At 39.9% G+C, this 25,090-nt stretch overlaps 1 protein-coding gene across 2 annotated transcripts; it reads left to right on the top strand.

Moving 5' to 3' along the window:
* Nucleotides 1–484: 484 nt before the first annotated feature.
* LOC308696771 (uncharacterized protein) lies at nt 485–3,597 on the top strand. Of its 2 annotated transcripts, XM_081375671.1 has the most exons (11): nt 485–532; nt 1,323–1,521; nt 1,674–1,717; nt 2,162–2,210; nt 2,315–2,390; nt 2,491–2,572; nt 2,665–2,698; nt 2,782–2,868; nt 3,047–3,175; nt 3,337–3,394; nt 3,487–3,597. In XM_081375671.1, exons 5-9 carry the CDS (start codon nt 2,368–2,370, stop codon nt 3,133–3,135), a joined length of 315 nt encoding a protein of 104 aa, XP_081231797.1. In that variant the 5' UTR covers nt 485–532; nt 1,323–1,521; nt 1,674–1,717; nt 2,162–2,210; nt 2,315–2,367; the 3' UTR covers nt 3,136–3,175; nt 3,337–3,394; nt 3,487–3,597. The 2 variants fall into 2 exon arrangements, 1 of the variants encoding a protein (XP_081231797.1); XR_014030866.1 differs by lacking the exons at nt 485–532; nt 1,323–1,521 and having other exon boundaries at nt 1,670–1,717; nt 3,011–3,175.
* The last annotated feature ends 21,493 nt before the right edge of the window (nt 3,598–25,090 follow it).

Here is a 25,090-nt window from a genome sequence, read left to right as displayed (position 1 = left end):
CTAAAACTTACTTGGCAATAAATATCTTTCTGATTCTGATTATTTTTTTAAATAAATATTTCATTCATGGTATGAACAATTTAGATTTTTCACCAATGCCTGAAATCAGTGAACAATGAAAGACATCTGCAACTTGGCCAAAATCTTGGGTTTGCTTTATATTTTTTTTTATTAATTTGCAACCATGGTAATGTCTATGAGAAACATGAAAATGTCTGTTTTGACCTGAAGGATAAAGTGAAATATTTAGAAATATTTTGTTTCTCTGTCATGTCTTTCATTGTTTTTACAAGCTAATTTTTTTTTATTTATTTTACCTTTTACATATATAAGGGATTACTTTGCAGTTTGCAATTGCGAGTTTCACGACCTGTACAAATGTTTAAGAAAATGTTAAAGCACAAACAGAGAAGTACCTCCACCGGTCGAGAGGGGCAGCACCTAAAAAACTGAAGCAGATAACTCGTCTCGTCACCTCTATGCTCCTCACACGGTTTCAGTATTTGGAGAGAGGAAATATACGATCTTTTAAGTAAGTACATTTTGCCTTTTTGTGTGATGCAATATTACTATGTTCATTTTTGACATTGTTTTTAGTACTTCTTAAAATCTGTTCTTGCCTAACTAGTCAAGCTAAAGTAACTTAAGTTAGTCTTGTTTGCAAAGTTTCCGCCATGTTTCTGACATAGCTAGGCTAACGTTACTTGGTTTCTTCCTGGCGTTGAGTTTTTTTTCTTCTTCTAAGTATATGTTTAACTGTTACGTATGTTTGTACAAGTGTGAGTACATGTGGTTTAAGATAGTATTGGTCAGTCGAATTAACTAACGTTACAGTTCCTGAACTACGGACAATTATTCTGCCGCCTAACGTTACGTGGGAATGGAAACGTTAGCAAAATCTTCACGACAAGAAAGACTGATTTTTATAGTAGTATAACTTGTGTTGTTTTCTAACTAAACATAATTATGCTGCTAGTCTAGATTACAGTGTTCGCTACCACATGCTGTTCACCTTTTTTACACAGTTCAAGCATGTTCTAACGTTGCTACATGTTGAAATGTATCTAGCTACAGTAGGTAACGTTAGCCAAACTTTACATCTAGAAAGACTTAGCGGTAGTTTAACTTTTGGTGTTTTCTTACAAAAATAACGATATATATAGGTTGTTTATATGATTTTGTTTGTCTGAACATGGTTTTCTGTTGATCCACTTGTGAAAATTACTGCTTTTTCGAAGGGGTGAGCATTTTAATGTTGTTGATTTTGCCTGAAAAAAATGAATCAAAAAGTATACTTTATGCTAATGTGTCTTCTATTTTAGATGCTTCACATTGTTCAGTTTATCAACAAGGAGGATCTGCCATTTGCAGTGGTTCCGCAAGAGTGGTTTAGCGAAGGGCATGTGCCATTGGCCCCCATTTAACCTCCGCAAAAAAGACAAGGGAACAATTTAGCCATCCGCTGCACACCTCCACACAGCACCTGGGAGAAACATCATTTTAAGTTCATGAAGGGAGCAGGTATATGGGTCTGACTTGTACATTTGATTTTCCTTTATTTCATCTGTGTAATTTATTTGTCTGTTCATTGTGGATAACGGACTCTTTCATTCATTATTATTATTATTATTATTATTATTATCAAATTTCTGTTTCCTCTTCCTCAGATCCAGGTTTCTCCCCAGTAATCCAGAATCCGCCAAGAGTTTGAGTACAAGTAAGTGATGTTATTTGTGAAGTTTTTTGTCTTGGAAACTATTGCTTCTATTTAAAGTCGGCATGAACCAGAAGTTACAAACGACTTTTCTCCAGTGTTGTGATGTATTTCCAAGTGAAAGGGAATATTGAATAGAGGAGCAGGGTTTTACTCTAGCTCTCCTCACCTCCATCTCTGCTCATAGCAGACTAATGGTTTGAGGGAAGTTGCCACGCCCTCACGCCATTGCACATGACTGGAAGAGAAGTTGTTTCGAGGGGGGAGGGAAGGGTAATGTATTTGATTAAAGATTATAAGGGTACATGAATAAAAAAAAAATGAAGTGCACAGATGAATCATTTACATAAACACTACAATAGTACATATAAAAATACAAATTGTAAAAAAAAATTCATGCTGACTTTAAGATGATGAATCCTTTTATCATAATCTGTTTTTCACTAGGACACTTGATGGGATTCGCTGCAGCAGTTTCTGGATGAAAGGTGTTGAGGTGTGTTGTACATTCCATTAGCTTTGCACAGTTGAATTATTGTTTCGTTACTGAATATGCAATACTCTGCATTGAAATGAAAGATGTTATGTTTGCTCCCCCAGCTCATCAAGTACTAAGCTTTACACCCCCGGCAGCAAATTTACCCTGGCAGCATATGGGTGAAAACTCTGGAGATATGTAATACGTTGCGCTTAACTAAGTGTTACATTTAAGTCCAATTCATTATATGTATGCACTAACTTCAAACATATTTTTACATGTCAATGATTGTCAATAGGAGGGAGAAAGTCATTGATCTATTGTTGGCCCTTGTACTCCAATGGCATCTCGTGTCAAGCATGAAGTTTTCAGCTGTGAAGGTATATTCTAGCCCTATGTTTTAATGTCCAGTGTTTTAACAGTATTGAAAATAGTGCCTTTAGTTGTTTTTTATTTTATTTTTTAAATGTAGAACCAGGCCCTGAGGGAAAGCAATGCACGAGCAGGTGAGAATTTGCACTGTTTCTTAAATTGTACTTTTTTGTGTGTGATGTAAGTCCAAAATTACCATATGCCTTTCATTTTGTAGCTTCGGATGACAGCGGCTTACTTCAAGAGCAGGTGAAGCAAGTTCAACAAACAATGTTGAAGATGTTTGCTTGCACTGGGCAATCAGGTACAACTTGCAAACAGCACTTGTGGTTGTTGGTTTAATTCCCACTGGGGCTACCTGTACATGTAGTAGATCTAGATATAAATGTCATAGTTTAGTAATTGAGGGACCAGGACTGACTATTTTATTCTGGGAAACCCTGTAGGTGCAGATCAGACCCTTATGCTGTGACGTCTTGCAGAATTTGGTGATGTTGTGTCTGTTGGAGTTATCCCTGTCAGGGGATCTGTTACTCCCCCTACACACCCAGGAAGATTTGCCGTGTCTTGACAACAGTTTGAAGCAGGATAAAAAGCTCCAGGAACAATTTGTAAGTTTGCTGATTATAACGCCATAGAGTAATCTAAAAAGTAAAATTTAAGATTGTATACTGCATATATTACAGTCTGAATCCTTAGCCTTTCACATTTTTTATTTATTTATGAGAAGCTTCAGAGAAATGTAATTTGTAACACTTTTTTGGATTTTCAGCTTGGTGTCGGGGATAAAGCATGTTTTAGAGACATGTTCCTGAAGATCATTGTTCAAAGTAAGTTGGATATATTTTTTATTATATTTAAGTAGATGTGTATGGCCTCAAGCAATTCAAATGAAATGATAGATCTGTATTTTCTAAATTAGCCATCAGGAAGAACCCGGCAACCCAGGATGCCACTGATGAAGCGGTCTAGGTTAACGTTTCGCGTTACCTGAAAGGAGCATCTGACCGTGAAGGCAGAAAAAGGCACCAGGCTGACAACTGACACCCCAGAATCACTGACAACTGGAATCCTTTCTTAATCTTGCAGTCAGTAACATCAAGACCCCTAAAGAAGTCAGAAGTGTCACGCTATACTCACTAACTGTGAAAAATACTTTTATTTTCTTTTTTCAAATATTAGTCCTTGTGCCACAGGTCAGCATTGCAGTTATACTGGTAATGGTCTATTCTACTCCAGAGCTTTACTATAAATTACTGCCACTTATCCTATTGTTAGAAATGGCTTGTAAATGTGATGTCATACTTTTATTTATTTTATTTGGTATGCTGCACATTATTTTCAAGTATTCTCTTTACTTGTCATAATGTTTACTGGTAATTTTTTTCACCCTAGAGCTGTCCTCTTTATATGAACAATTATTGTAAGAGTTGTAATTTGCTTGTAAGGCTGTTTTTTGTTGTTCTTTTTTACCAAAATTTAATTAGAAACCTGCATGTTAGTATATTTATTTATTTATTTTTCTGTTATGTTTCAGTGATCTGACACATCTTGTTTAAATGACAGTTACTGTACTTTGAAATGTGGAATAAAAATGGCAAGTGGATATTTGTCTGGTTTGAGCAATCATTATTCTTGATAAACTGCATGCTATAAATATTAAATATATATATATATATATAGCCAGAATAAGCGGCGGCAGATCGCTGGAAAATAGCGCTTGCCTCCGGCGGGCCGCGGAAGGGTCGCCTTCAATATAAAGGCGGCGGAATAGTGGTTGGCCCGCGGGCCGGCCGCGGAACGAAGGCGGTAGGAAGGCGGCTGCCGCTTTTAAAAAGCGGCTGCCGCCGGCGGTGCGCCGTCCAACGTGTTTGCGATGTCGCCATTCTGCCGCTTCTACTGCCGCCGGAGCACCGACGGTGGTCCGCCGACTCATTGCTATCTGGGTAGCCTACTGTGAACTGCTCTCACCTCAGAAACTCATTTACGTTTAGTCATTTAGCAGACGCCTTTATCCAAAGCGACTTACAAATTAGGACTAAATTAAGCGAGTCATCGTGAAGAGGCAAAAACAACGCAAGAAGTTCTCAAAGTACAACGTTCAGGCATTGTTCAGAATAGCATAAGCCAGACAAGAGAGGTTTAAAGGAAAAGGAATTTATTTGCATGTTTTTATGAGGTTAAGTGCTCACGGAAGAGGCGAGTTTCCAGCTGTGTTTTGAATGTTGTCAGGGATTCTGCGTTCCGGATGAGGGTGAGGAGATCATTCCACCAGCATGGAAGCGTGAATGAGAATGTTCTGGAGAGGGATTCACTTTCATCTCCTCTAGATTATCATTCCCCTCTACAGATGTTTCTGAAACACTTGGATCTGCAGTTTCGGTAGTTGTCACAGCGTCAACAGACAGAGAAGGTACAGGAGTCCCATAAGATTTCAATAAATTAACATGACAAACCTTTATTTTCTTTCGACGATCTAGTGTATTTGATAAAAAAGTTGTTATTCGGAAAACACTTCATAATCGTATAAGGTCCAGCAAACGTAGCCTGGAAAGGACTAGTCAAAACAGGTAACAACGCCAGCACTTTGTCACCTGCTTGAAAGTGTCTGGACTTGACTTGATCAAACAACTTCTACATCTTTCCCTGAGACTTGGCTAACTTTCGTAGAACAATAGCTCTAGCTTCGTAGAGTCTATAACGGAAACTGATTACTTAGTCTAAAACATTCTCAGGAGGGTCTAAAGTCATCCACTCATCTGTCAGGACAGCAATAGGGCCCCTAACAGTGTGTCCAAACACTAACTCACTAGGGCTAAAACCTATGCTCTCCTGTACAACCTCACGAATAGCTAGCGACATCTAAGGAAGTCCTTCCTCCCAGTCACAGTCAAGCCCGACACAATAAGACCTCAAAACTGATGGAATCTTGCCAGACATTTCCTCTTCCAGACTTTGAGGGTGATAAGCACTTGAGATATTATGTTTAACTTTAAGTTGTCGCCTGACCTTAGAGGAGTTTCGGCACATAAAATTTGAGCCCTGGTCTCAGACTGAATGGTTTTTGGAATGCCAAAAATAGACATTAAACTTGTTAAAGCCTTTAAAATAGCTTTAGAAGTAATTGATCTCAGAGGATAAGCTGCAGGGTAACATGTAGTCTGACACATTACAGTGAGTAAATAAGCATGTCCAGCCTTAGATCGTGGTAAAGGACCAACACAATCAATAGTCAAGTGTGTAAAAGGAGTGGTAACTGCAGCAATAGGCTGTAAAGGAGCCAATGGAACTTTTTGATTTGGCTTTCCGGTCATTTGACAAGTATAGCATGGCCGTATATAGTTAATCACATCTCGCTTACATCTAGGCAAATAAAATTTCCTAAGAACTCTCTCATAGGTCTTTCGTACCCCCATATAACCAGCCATGCCCTGGTGTGAAAGCTGTAGGAGGTCTTGACGGAAATTAAGTGGAACCACGATTTGGATCCTAGGATCGAGTGAAAAGTCAGAGCTCATAGGTTGTTGTCTATGAAGCAATCCATCTTGAAGAAAATAAAAGGGAGATGAAGCCTTGTCTCCTGCTTCATGAGCTAAAGAGAAGAATTCTTGAAGAGTATCATCCGCCTGCTGTGCTTTGGTAAGGTCGAGTCACAAATATAAAGCGGAGATAAAGAACAAGACGTGTTAACATGGTCATCACAGATAAATGGACTTTCTGACATAGAATCAGACTTATCAGTCTTATGGTCATCAACAGCATGTGACTCATGAACAGGGATCACATCTTCCACATCCGTACACACAGTACAAGGTTTTCAGAAACGGTATTTGCTCAGACCGCGCGGCTGCTATGACGGGAAAATATTGCGGTGTTGTTAAACATATCCAAGAGCGAGCGTCAGAAGCAAAGTGGACACACTGTTTCTTGCACAGGTAAAGTCTTGCAACAAAACATATGTCACCAGAACTGCATGAGGTCATGAACATTGCTGTGAAAATGGTTAACTATAATAAGAAAAATGCTCTCAACTCAAAAGGTGTTTTACAGCTCTGTGTGAACGACTTGATGCTGATCATTTGCAGCTCTTGTACCACAGTGAAATAAGGTGGCTTTCAAGATGATGTTTGCTCAATTGTGCTTTTGAACTGAGAAAAGAAGTGCACACATTTCTGGAAGAGCAACGCTCCCTCACTGATGATCAATTTTGTGCAAAACTGGCCTACTTATCGATATATTTGATCAGTTAAATCAGCTGAATGTATCGATGAATGACAGAAACAGCACAGCGTTTTTGGTTTCAGACAAAATTGAGGGATTCAAGGAAAAACTCAATTTAAAAAATAGAAGAGTCAAGGAGGGATAATTTGACTTGTTTCCACATTTGAGTGAAACTTTGGAAGCCTCTTCTCATGTGAACATCAAGTGTTATAACCCAGCACTTGTCTCAGTTGTCTCAAAACTTTGCTGACTTCTTCCCAGAGGACCCTCAACATGGAAACCTTTGGATTTGGACCCATTCTCTGTAGATACTGCTTCAGAAGACATGGCTCTGTCCACAGTGTTGGAAAATGAATGAATGGAACTATCAGCTGACAGTAGCCTAAAACTTTGCTTCATTTTGGTTCCTGGCTGCAAGTGAATATCCCTCTCTGTCAAAGCGGGGAATCAAATTTCTATTGCCTTTCACCACCACATACTTATGTGAGTCAGGGTTCTCCACTGTGACTATCACAAAATCAAAAGCAAGGAGCAAACTGAAAGCTACTTTGGATGCTACTCTCCGTGTCAGTCTCTCACCCATTTCACCAAGACTTGATCTTATTATCTCCAAGAAGCAGTCCCAAGTGTCTCACTGAGGGTATGCAGAATATGCATTTTGTAGCAAGGGTTGTCTCAGTAGGCCTATATGATTTTCTCATGTTAACTACTCCAAAACCTGTGCTATAGGGCTGGCACTAATGACTACTTTTGTATTGATTAATCTATCGACTGATTTATCGATCTAAACTAATCTAAACTAGGGTTTTTCAAAGTTTAAGACAGTGGGCCTCCCTTTTGAAGTCCCACTTCTATTAAGTGTTCACTTAAGGCCTTAAGCTACTCTGCTAAGATGGGTTCAATGTTAAGTTGGCTTAAATGACTTAAAGACTGGCTACCTCACATACTAGTAGGCCTACAGGCCTTATACTACTCGGCTAAGATGGGTACATTTTAAGTTAAATGTTTAAATGTTCTTCTTAGTGACTTGAATTATTGGATGTTTGGAGAAGCCATGGTACTATGCTTACTTTCCTGGTGGCTAGACTGGCTACCCCATATGTTCAGTGTCAAGCTAAAAAAGCTGTCAAAGAAACTGTTCAGAACAGGCCACTTGCTGCACTTTTTTACTCTCCATTGTTAATTGCAATACTGCACTTTATTTACTTTTCAAAGGCTTGTATGCTACAGTTTGCACTGTTTCAATAAATGGAACTAATTTTCTCAACCCATCTTTGATTCATTTTGTCCAGCATTTGCAAGCTGTAGACTCTCTGTCCAGTCAGAGACATATATTCTGTAATTAATGTTTTTAGTTTTCAGTTCAATTAATTAAATCCAAGTAAATGGAACACTCACAAGATCTCACCAAAATCACTCTGTCCCCTTTAAATCTTTCAGAAAATGATGTAAGTGTATCGTATTATATCGAATTGTATCGAATCGTATCGTTGGCTGAATATCATGATATATATCGTATCGTGAGCTGAATATAGTGTATCGTATCGTGAGATTAGTGTATCGCTACAGCCCTACCCTCCATCGTGTCCTAGGTCTTCCCCGGGGTCTCCTCCCGGTGGGACATGCCCGGAACACCTTCTCGGGAAGGCGTCCAGGAGGCATCCGGAAAAGATGCCCGAGCCACCTCAGCTGACCCCTCTCGATGTGGAGGAGCAGTGGCTCTACTCTGAGCTCCTCCCGAGTGACCGAGCTTCTCACCCTATCTCTAAGGGATCGCCCAGCCACCCTGCGGAGAAAGCTCATTTTGGCTGCCTGTATCCGGGATCTTGTCCTTTCGGTCATGACCCACAGCTCATGACCATAGGTGAGAGTAAGAACATAGATTGACCGGTAAATCGAGAGCTTCGCCTTGTGGCTCAGCTCTTTCTTCACCACGACAGATTGGTACATCGACTGCATTACTGCAGAAGCTCAGGGCGTACTCAGGGCGAGGCACGTTTTTGTCTTATGTTATGTTTGTTCATTGTTTTGTTTATTCTTGCACTAAATAGGAACGGCCTGAGAGAGTGAGAAGGAATTTATTGACTTTTTCCTTGCGCTGTTTTGTTGGGAAACAAATAGCAGGGAGTGCACCGCTTTGATTTTATTGTGGACGGCGTTCCACCTTGTGGAAACTCTGAATGAGTTGCCCAACCCAACGCACATGCGATTCAGCAGGGACTTTCTCTTAAAATGGAGCAAATTTCAGGTCAACAACCCTCCCTCAGATTTAATCTTCTCTAATCTCAACTGTTTCACCGATCAATCGAGAGGAAAAAGAAAAGGGGAATTTACCGGTGAGCTACTCCACAAGACCAGGAAGCAAGGTAAGCGAGGTGGCGTACTCCAAAGACTGAGAAAACAAATTTTCTTCCGGATCCCCCTGCCTTCTATTATTCTATCAAATGCCAAGTCACTTCTAAATAAAACTGATGAGCTGCAAGCCCACACACGTTTCCAGCATGAATTGAGAGATGCGTGTTTACATGAAAATGACTTTTTTGCTAAAATATCAACCTCGGCTTGGAAAAAACTGACCTAAGCGCCGCAGAAATAACTCTTTACTTTTTTCTTCTTGCAAAACATACACAGAGATGACATGTTAATGATACATAACTTTGTATACAATATACAAAAAGAACATTAACTTGTGCTCATGAGAGAGTCATTCTTCACGATGATTGGCCGAGAAGTAATAACGTGAGATGAGATGAAAGACATGCGTATCTCCACGTTCAGGTTCTTCTCACGGTAGACGTAGAATCCACAGCTAGATCAATGAGTATAGAAGCCCTATGATTACAACCACCATCATTTGAAGTGTCACACAATTCTGAAATTATCGTACATTATGGGATTTTTTTCATTATTGATCGTAAATCAAACAGAGGTCAAAATTATCGTACAAATACGATAATTATAGTACGTCTGGCAACACTGATCTCCACTTATAGCTGGTGTGTGGTGATGGTTTTAATAACCGTGAGTCTCGGGCTGGTTTGTCTTCTGTTGATTATCACCATACTGCGGTATTTCATGATCACAGCAGAGAGAGACGAGAAGAAGAGTTACAGGAACACAGCTGGAGAGTTTGATCAAACTAAATACTGCATATGTGGTTTCTTCACTGCATGGATCTTCATGTGTCGCTTCAGGTGACTTTTAATAGTGAAACTCTTCCCGCACTGATCACACGTGTGCGGCTTCTCTCCAGTGTGGATCATCTCATGTGTTTTCAGAGTTGCTGACTGACTGAATCTCTTGTCACAGTGTGAACACTTGTAAGGTTTTTCTCCAGTGTGAATTCTCTGGTGCCGTTTTAAATCTATCCCTGTAGTAAAAGTCTTCTTGCACTCAAAGCACATGTACTCTCTCACACCAGTGTGGATTTTCTGATGTCTATGTAAAGTTGGCAGCCATGAAAAACCCTTTCCACACACAGAACATGAATGTGGCTTCTCCTTCATATGAACTGTCAGGTGTCTCTTCAGGCATGATGCACTAAGAAATGTTTTGCCACATTGATCACATGAGAACGGCTTCTCTCCAGTGTGAACTCTCCTATGCGCATCAAGACAATGTTTGTGTGTGAAACTCTTCCTGCATTGATCACATGAGAACGGCTTACCTCCTGTGTGAACTCTCATGTGATTCTGAAGACTTTGTTTGTATGGGAATCTCTTTCCACACTGATCACATGTGTGTGGTTTCTCTCCAGTGTGGATTCTCATGTGCCGTTTAAAATTAGTTTTTTGTGTGAAACTCTTCCCGCATTGATCACATGTGAACGGCTTCTCTCCAGTGTGAACTCTCATGTGAAGCTCAAGACTACATTTGCTTGTGAAGCTCTTTCCACACTGAGTGCAGGTGAAAGATTTCTTGGCTCCTCTTTTCTTTAAAAATGTCTTTTTAGTCTTTGAGCGACTCAAAGGTTTTTCTCCAGGTTGGACATGATGTTCCTCCTTCACTTCTATCGGTTCTTCACTCTCCTCCTTCACTTCACTCAGTTCTTCACTCTCCTCCTTCACTTCACACGGTTCTTCACTCTCCTCCTTCACTTCACTCAGTTCTTCTCTCTCCTCCTTCACTTCACTCAGTTCTTCACTCTCCTCCTTCACTTCACACGGTTCTTCACTCTCCTCCTTCACTTCACTCAGTTCTTCTCTCTCCTCCTTCACTTCACTCAGTTCTTCTCTCTCCTCCTTCACTTCACTCAGTTCTTCATTCTCCTTGCTCTCTTCCATCAGGTCTGAAATGAAAGAAAAAAGTTTGATTGCATTTTCTAAGGATGCACTGAATGTTCAGCCAATGAAATTATTTGGCTGAAAATATCAACAACAGCACTTTCGGTGTTCGGTCGAATAAGTGAAAAGACAGAATAAATTTTACAGAACAATGACACTTTTTATGATGTGATCAAATGGCAACCAGCTAAGAGTGAATTATTATGAATCCAGCAAACATGTCGTCAGTGTGGAAGCATTTTAGAGTCTCAGAGAAAGACGCAAAAATGGCCGTTTGAAGACACTGTTCTGCTGAACTGTTGAAGGGTGCATCTGCAAAAACTTAGGCTACAGCACTATTTAGTGAAATTCAAGTAACGTGGAGATCAAGTTAGAGATGCGTATGTTTAGCGAGAATCTTCAAAAAGAGTATCAAGTTATAAAATATGCATAGTAAGTTGTGAAAAATAACACTAATGTTGTATCAGGCTGAAGGACGCCCACCAGAAGCGACAGCGCCCGATCCCGAATTCACTTTTCTTTGTGCCTGAATGGTGAAATACTGACACACAGGTGTCAGTCAAATTGCCCATCATGTGGAGTATCTCACGTAAATACAGTCGGTTATGGCTTAACAGATCGGTGAAAACCGGATATGTGTCAGTTTGTCAGTATACTGTATTACTGGTAGATCCAAGCATTTGGTCTTACAATTACAGCAGCCTTAAATACCTGTCTGTGTCATATTCATGTTAATCAAACAACAAAAGATGCACTTTTTTGTTGTAAGCATACAAACGTTAAATTCCGTCAGCAGTTATAGGCCTAATATAAGCGAAAAACCCTGTTCGGTAAACCCTCTTTGCCCATCGGCAAAGTCTTTCATTATTTTTGGCTTCAGCTTCGACCAAGAATTTTCATTTCTGTGCATCCCTAGCCTGGGAAAACCCAGACAACTTCCGGCAAATTTAGATTTGCTCTGCAAGTAAGTCTGGCAAAGAGCTCATTCAAGTCCATTTCCCCATGCCGAGAAATCGCAGCACCAATCAGAAAAGTTGAGGCGGGCTTTACACATGACGATCGCTCTGGTTGGTTTTAGGTCTAGCCTATCCAATTGCGCCCAGAGGCATTTTGCCAGAGGCATTGGTGAAGCGCACCAACTTTTAAATGCATTATTATATTCAAATTGCAAACACATGAGGACAGTCTCCATGAAAGACCCACTGGCAGATGAACGTGCTACTACATTTCTCTCCGAAACGGTAGGAAATTAAATTAGATTTAAAGGAGACATATCATGCTTTTGAATTGTTCCTTTTTACATATAAATCATACATTTGTAGTCTATATAAAGCGGAACTGCAATGCTTGGGTCTGAATTCCTCATTATTATAGCTCCACAGGCCCCTTTTCTACCCCTTTTCTGAGGTGCGTCTCAATCAACCCGTTTTGGTGCGGTCTCTTTAAATACAACTGAGACACTTCATACCCCGCCCCTCTACAGGTTGCAGAGGTTCAACTCCACCCCGTTCAGCCATTTTTGTAGTTTGATAGCAGAGATACGATTATCTAGTGGCACAGAAACTTTTTATTCACACGTTATTAACAAATTGTCAACAACGGAAGACTTGTCCATCCAGCCTTACATGTTCGAGCCAGAGTCAGAGCCGGAGCGAGATGAAAATGAAGACGACGAATCTGCAGAACAACGTCTTCATATGGATGTATCGCAATGGTGTGTACTGTATTTACACATGAAACTTTGGTCTTCCGACCTTTTACCACCGTGTCGATTTATTTTGATTAATATGTGCGAGGGAGAGAGAGCAAGACAGCGTCTAACTTATTTTGGAGACGGTGATGTCTTGTTTACACTTTCGTCTGGCTCTGAAGAGAGAGAGAGAGTGAGCGCGTGCGCGACCGGGTCTCTCTCTCTCTCTGCTCATTCTTTCAGTTAAACATGCGTCCTGACACAAGCGCGGCAGTTCATCTACATTAGACGGTGTAATGAAGTGTGTGGGTTACTACATCCAACAACCGAACATTTTAACTTACCCTCTCGTAACTTCTGCATCCTTTAGCTTGGACTACAAAATTGCAGTGAGAAATAGAAATGGCGGATTGCTCGAAGTGTTGGGCCGGGAGTCAATGTCCTTATTTGGCAGTTCCGCTGCAAATACTGTGACGTATTAGTTCACAAAACGTCATAGATAACAGAAAAATCGAAACAGGTTGAAAAATATGACCAAAACAGAATATAAAGATATCAACGAAGCACCTGAAGAGAATAATTTCATATTTTCTGTACTTCTAAATACTCCAAATATACAACAAAATGCATTTAAGGGCTAAAAAAGTGGATTTAGCATGATATGTCCCCTTTAATAGAGGATTTTAACTGTGACAAGATGATTGACAGGGCAGTTTACGTGACGGGACGCAAGCGACGGATTCGTCCGATAAAGATGACAAAGTAGTATGTCCCAAAGTTGCCTACATTTTTTGCTACACATTCAAAAGTAAATATATTTTCTTCACAAAAAGAGTACATATGGCGTAGTGTAACATAGCATAGGCGAATTGTGACGCAGCATATGGCTTTACACATGACGATCTCTGATTGGTTTTAGTTTGAGTTAAACCTCAGTTGATGAGTTTTAGGTCTATCCAATTGCGCCCAGAGGCATTTGAGCGACGTCCATTGGTGACGCCCCTTTGGAAATGAGTTATTAAAGGAGCTTTGCCAGACCATAACTCAGTTACTACTGAGAATGGTCTGGTTTTAACCAGGCTAGTGCATCCCTAGCATTTTCAGCAAATCAAACAATTCAAAGAGAGAAATATGAAGTGAAAGGTCATAAAAGTGAGCCCTGATATAATCACTTTTTACATTTTGTATTTTTGCCTGTTTATAAATTAATTATACGTCCCAATTACTAATGACTTACTTCTATCTTCTGACCAAGGCTATATCTCTATATTAGTTTTACTTGATCTTTGCGCTGTGTTCGACACTATAGATTGTAGGATTATCCTTGAACAGTCCATGTCATATGAAACCAACACCACATTCCACAGTTCGGAACGATTCCCTAGTGAACCATTAGTAAGTCATAAAACACAGTCATGGTGGCGAGATGGCTAAAGGAGATGTCACCCCCCTTCCCCTTTTTGTGTGTGTCTAATCTCAAACCAGCGATGCCAGGACAGCAGGAAAAGATTCCTCTTTGTTCCACAAACTTAAGACCAAATGGCCAAGAACCCTGTGGTGACCCCAATGCATAAATCCACAGCCTTATCAGGAAACGAAGGATGCTAAAGCATTCTTATGGCCCAGAATCACCAGAAACCCTCAACCAGGGGACACCCCCCTTTCTGCAGTTGTAAATTCCAGAGACTTTTTGTCTCCAAAACCAATAGACTGAAATTAACCCACTCGTTGTTTAATACAAACAACGGTCTCAAAATTGCTTCCAATAAGCTGAACTGATCACCAGTATTTACCTCACATATATCTTAAGTATCATGTATATTTTATGTAACCTGTGGAGTTATTTCTGTGTGTTTAACTTTCATTACAGCCTATTTGTAAGGTTTTCTACCTCAGCTATAGGAACTAATCACCAGAAGTTGCCTCATACATGTGTATTCTCTGTAGTCTGTATGCTTTATATTACTCAAGTTAATTTTGTGTGTTAAACACTTATCACAGCTAAATCCTTATTTACTCCCACCTCAACTATGGGAAGTATATGTATTTTGGTACCTACTTGATGGGTAAATGATTTCTAGAATTTTGATATAAAGTAGATGTGTGTAGGATGCACCATATTTAAACTATTAAGTTTACTTATTAAAGCGTTTAACTAAACTCTCAGGAGTTTGGGCACACGTGATCATGTGGACTTTACGCTAATTACATGCAAGAACCGGAGAACGGGGCGTAGGTCCCGCCCAAGACAATATCTGATTGGCTGTCGCACTAGGAAGGACGGGTCAGATGGACACGCTTATAACCCAATGACAAGCAGCTATGAGTTGCTTTTTGCCTTGCTTTTTGCCTGCCTTGTGCCTCGCTTTTGCAGTGACTTTTGCTCTCGCTGACCTTTCCATCGTCCAGCGTGTATGCTTACATACTCTTCAAACCACCAAGAGCTCACGCAAAACTCATCAACTCTTCCGTAAGATCCTTCGCTGAACTTCGTCAAAGAAACCCCTCTCAGAGTCGCTCCAGACTCAGAGGAAACTCCGTTGCATAGCAACCCGCAATCCAGGAAATCCCGCGAACGAAGCGCCACCCGGCAAAGCCAACCAACCACTCACCATCGAGTGCTGTCCCTCAGAACGCATCATCGACCGACTGCCAGCCAATCAGCGCCGAAGAGATTCCCTCTCCAGCAACTTCGTCACAGGGAACACTCAGGAGCATCTAAACGCAAGTACACAATTCTCCTAATTCTGGCTGAAGTGAACTGGTGCAAATCTTATTAAGAAAACGAACTAAGATTAAAGTGCTAGTAGTTTGATTCTCTCAGGTTGCGGTCAAGAAATAGTGTCTAACGCTAGACATTTGGGACTCCATTCACACTCCGTTAATAACATCACTCTCTGTCACTGTTTGAATGAATGTTTGTGTGTTTTTGTTAGTTTAGTTTGTGTGTATTAGAGTAGTTCAATAAAGTCTTGGTTGATTTTACATACAAGCGTCTTGTGCTGTGTGCTTACAAGTTACTGCCTTAAACTAAAAAGATTTTGCTACCTTGCTCATATTAATCAGTTATCATAACTTTATGGTATTATTACCGTAGGCCACGGGATAATATTCTGTCCAGAATTGATAAAATACCCTAATCTCAACTTATCGGTGGACGAATAGTTGATAAAGTGTTAAATATTAATTCTGAATAATTTGCATAATAATTCGGTTCTTCCCTGTAATTCAATCCCCTTTGAGTTATATTGATCTTAATTCCCTTATTAATCTTACAAGATCATAAAATACTTTTAGATCGATTACAAAATTACACCGGTATTCAAGGACAGGCATCACAGTGGTTTAGATCGTATCTATCAGGCCGTTACCATTTTGTTAAATTAATTGAGGAAAAATCAAAGATAATGTCAGTAAATTATGGAGTGCCTCAAGGCTCTGTGTTCGGCCCTCTGCTGTTTTCAATATATATGCTGCCACTTGGTAATATTATTAAGAAAACATGGAATTCATTTTCCACTGTTATGCCGATAATACTCAGTTATATATTTCATCACGACCAGATAAATTCTATAAATTGTCTAACGTAACAGAACGTGTTAAAGATATAAAATATTGGATGACCTGTAATTTTATTCTATTAAATTCAGATAAGACAGAGGTATTACTTATTAGACCAAAAACCTGTACACAGAATCTCGTAGAATACAATTAGCATTTGGAAGGATGTCCTGTAACTCCATCCTCTACAGTTAAAGACCTGTGCGTTATATTAGACAGCAACTTATCTTTCCACCTCAGAAACATCGCTTAACTCTGGAATATGCTTCTGTTTCTGATGCAGAAGTTAGTTCATGTTTTTGTGACCTCTAGACTAGATTACTGTAATGGAGTAAATATGCATTTCCTTTAATGTACAGTAGAGGGCGCAAACAAACCTTTCAGCTGCCGCCGATCTGGATTAAAGAACAATAGGATACAGGAGAAGGAGGTTCAACACTCTTATTTCTAAATCTAATATAAAGCAATTTTGCTTATTAGTATGGTTGAATTAGATCATTGAAGGTCAGCAGCAAAGACATTGGTTAACAAAATGTGATTAAGTACATAACGTATATTTGTGTAATTTAATATAGTGAATTATAAAATGATAAAAATCTGAAAAAAAATTAAATGTGCTATTGAGAATTTACCGCTTTAAAACACAAAGAGAATGTCAAACATGATGTAAAACAGCCACATAAACTAAAAAGACTGATGAAAAGAGGGGAAAACATCAATTAAATTTCCCCAAAATGTGTTCTGCTAATATTGACAAATATTAGCAAAAACCTGGCTTTCAGATATTCAAAGAGATGACAGGAAATTAACATTTTCAATATAAGAAAATGTTAAGTAAAGTTAGTTTGATCTACCATGGCACTTTGATTATTTATTTTTTTAAACTGTCACTTTTATTTATATAACGCTTTTATTAATTGGTGCATAAAAAAAATATTAATTTTAATTAATACATTATTATCCTATATTAAAAAGTGAACGCTAACTTGCCTATTACTTTATTGCAGTTATGTTATCAATGCATGTGTGGATGATACCACAAAAAACACAAATAAATAAATCTCATGAGTTGTGCTGGGACCCGCTAAACGGGAACACACTTCAACCCCCCAATGTTCAACCAAAACTACGCCCTTGACTTTATTTTTCCTTTAAACATAGGGACAGGAGAGCTGTCAGTCGAAAATTTTAAAAAAGTAACAGATATTTTGTTGTAATTTGAAAAGGTAATGTGTTACTTTACAAGTTACTTGGAAAGTAATCTGATTACGTAACTCAAGTTACTTGTAATGAGTTTCCCCCAACACTGCTAATGCCTGTGTGTGTGTGTTTGTATTGTCCATCTCAGGAGATCAAAGTATCTGAGGTTATTTCACCCTTACACTGTTACTCCTGACATGATTTTCCTGCTTTTAAAAACAGAGCATTTATAAAAAACTGTGACACTCAGGAAGTGACATCATCTGGGCTCTTTCTACTTCATAATGGGAAGACAAGAAAATAATCTCAATCTATTGTCTCAGTTTTTACACAAACTGTAGCATTGACTGTATTCATCAAGCTTGTTACCAAAGTTACTGTAAGAAGAAAATAAGTGTAAATTAAGGGAGATAATTTGACCTGATGTTAACAATCAATGTGAAAGTTTCTCCAACCTCCCTCTACTGACCATTTGTTGAAAATCTGTAACCATTTCATAGTTGAACTGTTTATCTAAATGTGATGAAGTGCTTGAATGTTTCTAACATGAATGTTCTTCAGCATCATGAATGAATGAAGAATAAACACCAACCTCTTTGTTCTTCAGGATCTTCAGTGTGTTTCATTCTGCAGGGTTCTGGATCACTCATGTTCTCTCTGTCCTCTTTAATAAACTCAGTCTTTGCAGATTTCAGCTCTTCCTGATGCTCTGATGCTCGTCTTCACTTGTAGCTGATGGGAATTTACAGCATTTATTGGAGAATTACTGTGGGAGGAGCTTCACTGATGATGTGATTACAGTGGGAGGAGCTTTGCTGATGATGTGATTACTGTGGGAGGAGCTTTGCTGATGATGTGATTACAGTGGGAGGAGCTTTGCTGATGATGTGATTACAGTGGGAGGAGCTTCACTGATGATGTGATTACTGTGGGAGGAGCTTCACTGATGATGTGATTACAGTGGGAGGAGCTTTGCTGATGATGTGATTACAGTGGGAGGAGCTTTGCTGATGATGTGATTACTGTGGGAGGAGCTTTGCTGATGATGTGACTGCAGTGGGAGGAGCTGATCTGCAAAAATCAGATAGTGATTTTTTTTAACTAAATGACACATCTGTAAAATTGTGTAAATCATGTCTGTCTATCTGTCTGTCTATCATAAAGTTACTGATGCTCATTCAACTCAGAACCCCAAAATTATTCTCCTTCTTCATTCAAATATTGTTGTGGAGTCTGTTACTTCATTAAAAATAATTATTGAAGTATTGGGGTTTTGATGCCAGAGATATCCAATATATATATATATTTATCTAACAAAGCAGAGTGCATTTGCAAAAGCAACTCGAGTCCAGTTTCAAACATATAAACACCTGAAAGGTAATCAATACATTCCATATACTTTTATTTTAAGCAGTGAACATGAGACTAAGGAATTCACCATCTATGAGCATTTCCATCCATTCCAGTCGCATGCTTTGCTTCTCTTATGCTCCTGCCCTGAGCCAGATATAAAAGTATAATGCCCACTTAATCCAGTTAATAACCCATACCAATATTCTACAATATGCAGAATTAAAGAAAAACATTAATATCTTAATGTAAATTCTTCCAAATACAAATAATGATAAGAAAAACAGTTAAACTCAGAAATAAATGTACATATATTAGCCAACAAATCCCCTCAGTCTGCTGACACCAATGAAATGAGCTTTAAGTGTCAATTTACAGGAGATCTGAAGACATCAGCATAATAAATGAGGTGAAAACAGGAACTATTGTCATGAAATAAAGAGTGTTTTCAGCAGATCTGTTAATATTGATGAGCCTCAGACTATCAACACTCATTCAACAAGCCATTCAGGATCATCAGCAGATCATCTCACTTTATTCTGAGTGTTTGCTGTTAGAAACACATTATTTGAGTCAGGATACATGACAAAAGCCTGTAAAACTGCTATATTGAAAGACAATACTGTTATTTATCACAATATGACACAAAAATATCAAACATATAACATTTTATTCACATTTATCTATAGTTATAACATTTTCCTGTTGAACCCCCGTTTTAATTTGGCATTAACAGTTTTACTGACTTAAAAGGACTTTGTTGCACTATGCTGGAGGGATTAAAGTTCATAAATGATCGTTCTTTCTCATAGGATTTTGTAAAACTATATTGGGTGGACCTCTGTCCCTCTAGGGGGGTTCGGGGACATGCTCCCCCGCAAGAAGATTTTGTCGATCAATCTGGAGCACTTTGAGAGCTGGAAATTAAGAGCTTCTACCCATTAACAGTGCACATTGAATGAAGAAAAAGAATTGACTTGTACCTGGACATTAAAGAGGGCTCAAACATCTTTTTAGTTATGATATAGAGTCTCAAGTCGAAGAACGAAGATTAACGTGATAATGTACGAAGAACGTACATTATCACTGGTGCTTATGGTTTATATAAGTATTCATATGACGTAAATCCATATAGCCGATAAATATACTGTATAAATGAAAAAGAATATTTTACATTACACTATAGTATAGGAAAATTACAATACTTTTGTCCTAATTTCTTAACTTGCAAAAAATAAATCCTTGAGCTTTTATTTTGGAGAAAACACCAGATCACCATGCTGATCGCGTGAGCACTTCTATATCATAAAGGCTACTTAATTAAAGTCTTGTGCTGTTTTATAGAGGCACAAAGCCATATCACAGTTTCGATTTTAGTTCGCTGGCAAAATATAACACTAGAGACCTTTATGCTATGCTATTGTGTGTTGGGAAAAGGGAGAAGAGCGAGTTCGGCAAAAGGTGGAAAAAGGACCCATTCTTGTGACTCTTGATGTACATTTTTGGAAAACCCAATCAATAGTTCCCTTTCGTGGTCACTCCAAGTTACGTCGGTGACGACGAATGGGGTTTCGCTTAGAAAGCCTATCACCTTCGAGTATATAAAACAAGCCAATGACAATGAAATGCCATGGGTCTGCGGAATTTGCATAGCGTAACTCCGCCCCACCCTGTGGGTATATAAGGAATAGGGTTGGGTATCGGTTGGGTTTTATCCGATACCAGTACCTACTCGGTATTTTTCAAACGGTTCCGGTGCTTAAACGGTTCTTGAAACGGTACTTAACAAAACTAAACTGCACACACTTTATCAAAAAAATAATACCTCTGTGTGTGTGTGTGTGTGTGTGTGTGTGTGTGTGTGTGTGTGTGTGTGTGTGTGTGTGTTTGATTTTCTGAAAAAGATTTTCTGATTAAATGAAAAATTGTGCCCTTTAAAAGGCTATGTAGCCGAAAAATATTAGACTTATCCGAAGAGGAACACTGGCAGCTGAACTTGAACTTTAGTCAGGCATGTCAGAGGTTTTGGGTTTTAATCCGCATTCGTAGTTTATTTTTTTATTTTTTATGATTATGCTCATCAGTGGTTGTATATCAAGCAGGGACACTTTGTGTCCATTATATTTTGTGATTTCACCAGAATGAATAGATAGGCGTCGTCTAGGGCTTAAAGGGATGCTCCACTTTAAAATGAAAATTCTGTCATCATATACTCACCCTCATGTTGTTTCAAACCTGTATGAATTTCTTTCTTCTGCTGAACAGAAAGGAAGATATTTAGAATAATATCAGTAACCAGACAGTTTCTGGTCTCATTGACTTCCATAGGCTAGTAGGAAAAAAAATACTATGGAAGTAAATGAGACCAGAAACTGTCTGGTTACTGATATTCTTCTAAATATCTTCCTTTCTGTTCAGCAGAAGAAAGAAATTCATAAAGAATTGAAACAACATGAGGGTGAGTATATGATGACAGAATTTTCATTTTAAAGTGGAGTATCCCTTTATATCAAACTTCATTCACGCACATATGAAACCCTTGCATACACGTATAGGCCTACTAAGTAGTCATACATGTATACTGCTGAATGCTCAAACTAATATGAAATGCTCAACATCACATCTAAAGTCGCTCACGCACAAACACGCAAACTCTACACACACGAGACGCGCGGAACTCTCCGCGCATACTCATCTGAGACGCGAGCACACACACACACACACACACAAACTCTCCGCGCATACTCATCTGAGACGCGAGCACACACACACACACACACACACACACACACACAAACTCTCCGCGCATACTCATCTGAGACGCGAGCACACACACACACACACACACACACAAACTCTCCGCGCACATAATCATATAGACGGAGCCTCATAAATAGATCGATCTCCGCAACGAAGCGCATGTCGGAGTGACATTGCGGTGTGCGCGAGCCACAAGAGAAAACACTGTATCCGCGCCACTGATCGCAGCGGCAACGAGCACTTTGATCACTTGATTTAAAAAACGCATTTCAGCGCTAGATCGCCTCTTATTTAACAAACGAACTAAATTAATGCTGGCTCTGCTGGTTTACTGGAGATGTTTTATTATTGGATCATTCGTGCCGCGAGATGTTTTATAGGGGGCGGTAAAAAACGTCAGGCACCGAAATCAGGCACCGAAAGTTTCGTTCTTATTCGGTCTGGTTACTACCGTTTACGTCGGAACCGGTTCCCTATTGGAACCGGGTCTCGGTACCCAACCCTAATAAGGAAGTACTCTGGCAATATGCAGATATGTTTTCGCTTTGGAGCCGAGAGCTATTCTTAACTCCACAAGCCAAATCCTGAGTTTACTCTTTTCTCTCCCTTTCCGTTAGAGACGAGCGAACTCTCCGGTGTTGCTGTGATGGCGATCTCCAGTGAGTGCACGTTACCCTGCTGATCTGTGCAGTGATCTGCCAGTTAGTGTGTTTCTCCCTAGTCGCTTCAACATCCACTGAGTTTTCCCTCTCATAAAAAGTGCTTGCACGCGGCACGTCTTTTTAAAAATGCCTCGCCCGTGCACTTCTGGTTGCGGTCACAATGTTTCTAACTCTGATGGGCACAATCGCTGCTTTGTGTGTTTGGGCATTGATCACGCTAAAGCAGAGCTTGTGGATGACTCATGTCCTCACTGTGGGAACATGACCATCTCAATGCTACGGTCGAGACTCAATGAGCAAGAGTCCCTTCATCCACACCCCGATCTACAGTCTCCCCGAGAGGCTGTACTTCGGCTGGTGGCCAGGGTGACCTGAGGGTGACGGTGTGGAACAAAACACAGTCGATTCGTCCGCGGTCCACACCCCCCTCTCTAGCGTTGTTACACGAGAGTGTTCAGATTGAGACCGCTGGTCCCTCTACGGAGGCCCCGCGTGTCTCTTACGGCGCTCCAGATAAGGATGCAATGTCGATCGCTGCATCACAAGGTGGGCAGGAGTCCTCGGGAAGTGAAGATTCGGCTGTGCTGCCACCCTCCGGTGTGCCAGCATTGCCCGAGTCAGATCACGAGATGACGGCCATGCTTTCCCGGGCAGCCACGGCCATTGGGCTCGAGTGGTCCCCGCCACCCAACCCTGTGCGCTCGCTGGACGATTGGTTTTTGGGTGTAGCCGCTGACCCCCATCGGCGTCCTACCCCAATACCTTTCTTCCCGGAGGTGCACGAGGAGGTAACGAGGTCCTGGAAGACACCATTGTCTTCCCGCGATCGTTCGTCGACCTACTCCGCCTTTCCTCCCCTCGATGAGACTGCTGCCCGTGGGTACACTGGGGTTCCCCCGGTGGAACGCTCTGTAGCGATGCAGCTGTGTCCGCAGAGTGCTCCCTCTCGTGGTGACTCTAAGCACCCATCCAAAGCCTGTAGATTTTTGTCTACCTTGGCAAAAATTGCTTGTGCTCCTCTATTAGACCACAAATTGATATTGATTTCTTTTGATGGGTATTTGAATAAAGGTAATATGATACGTAGATACTGGAAATTAAACAACAATTGCTTTCTGATAAGAATTTTGTGAACCAGGTTAAATTGTTAGCAAATATTTTTGAAGGCAAAAATTTAAGTTGTATACAGTGGGAGCTATTTCAATTTAAAGTCAGGGAAATGGTTATAAGAACAGGCAAAGAGTTTAGAAAGAAAAACTTAGTTTATTAGTTTTACAAAAAAACTTAGAAAGATTATGGATGTAAGACTGGAAAAACTGGAAGAACTGGAAGAGAGGGCAACTCTCTGAGAGAACAAAGGGAATTAACATTTGAACTCTCTCTTGTGAAGGTAGCACCATCATTCGAGACGCAAGTCTCACCTCAGAATCATCCTAATCTGCAATTCACTGCCATTATATGCACATTATAAAGAGCCAGGACATTTTTTGATATAACCCCGATTGTATTCGTCTGAAAGAATTCACATCTTTTTGAGTGAACTATCCCTTTAAAATGCTTTCTCAATGGATCTGCCAGCTCTGTGTAGTAACGTTGTTGCGTGATCGAGATCTTGTATGTGGCAGAAATGGCAGCTCTCTCTTAAAAAAGTAGTAAAATGTGACCATGAGCGCCACCTACTGTCAGAGAGTGAATTTGTGTTTTTTTGCATTGATCTGGACTGGTTTTGCAAACACTCAGTGGCTGAAGAACTTTTATGAAGAAACATTTATGCACTTGTGCAACAAACTGCGTCCAGCGATGTAGAGACGGGACACAAACTTCTGTGTGTGTGTACCTCTAAAGATGAGAGTAGCCATTGCACTGTGGAAGCTTGCAACCAGCTCTGAGTACAGAAGACTGAGAGACTTTTGAGTAGAGTTGAGCCGGATACTCGGCTGAAACGAGTATCCGGTACGGATAAAGCACTTTTGTCGAGTACGAGTATTAGAGCCCTGCACGGGCCTCAAATCTAGGCCCGAGCCCGGCCCTGGCCCGAGATGCTCAGGCCCTAGCCCGACCCGTGTCCGACAGCTCATCAGAATTATCAGCCCGAGTCCGACCCGAGCCCGTTTTTTTTTTTTTTTTCACAGCGGCAGACTGCCATTAAAATATGTCCGTTTTGTTCGTTATGTTTCTTTTCGTTTAATTTCTTTATTAAGCTAATTTAGACAAATATTTGGAGCAAAAAAAAAAAAAAAAAAAAAAAATGACGACCAAGCAAGCAGAGCCAACAGCGAGTAAAACATGTTTGATCAATTTAGCCTCTCAAATCAACGCTAATACTTTACTTAGCTACAATAAAATCCATAGATATAAAACACTTCAAGCATATCACACAGACAGTTAGTTTAATGTTTATTTATTAAACCACAGTGAGTAAATTTTTTTTTGAAATACTGAGGCAGGCTCAGGCTGCTCGCAACAGCGCTCGCAAACGAAATGAGCAATAGTCTAAACAAATTAAATTAAATAAATCCAAAACAAACTTGCAGGTTATCTTACCTCAAAAACGCACCACAGAACATGGCCATTCTTTTTTCCAGTAGTTTCCAATAGTTAAACGAAAATAAAGTCCAGTCAAACGAAAAACGAAAAACATCAGTAGTTTCCAACAGTTAGGGTAGAGTGGGGGAAACGCCCCCCTGGGGTAAAACGCCCCCTACCTGTTTTTCCCAAAATAACCACTAGAGGGAGTCAAGATACATTTTCACTGTTGCTATGCACTACGTTGACAACGGGGATAAACAAATCTCCTTG

This window comes from Scardinius erythrophthalmus, assembly GCF_964197995.2.
Source record: "Scardinius erythrophthalmus genome assembly, chromosome: 1".
Classification (NCBI taxonomy): domain Eukaryota; kingdom Metazoa; phylum Chordata; class Actinopteri; order Cypriniformes; family Leuciscidae; genus Scardinius; species Scardinius erythrophthalmus.
This window is presented reverse-complemented; position numbering and strand designations above follow the sequence as displayed.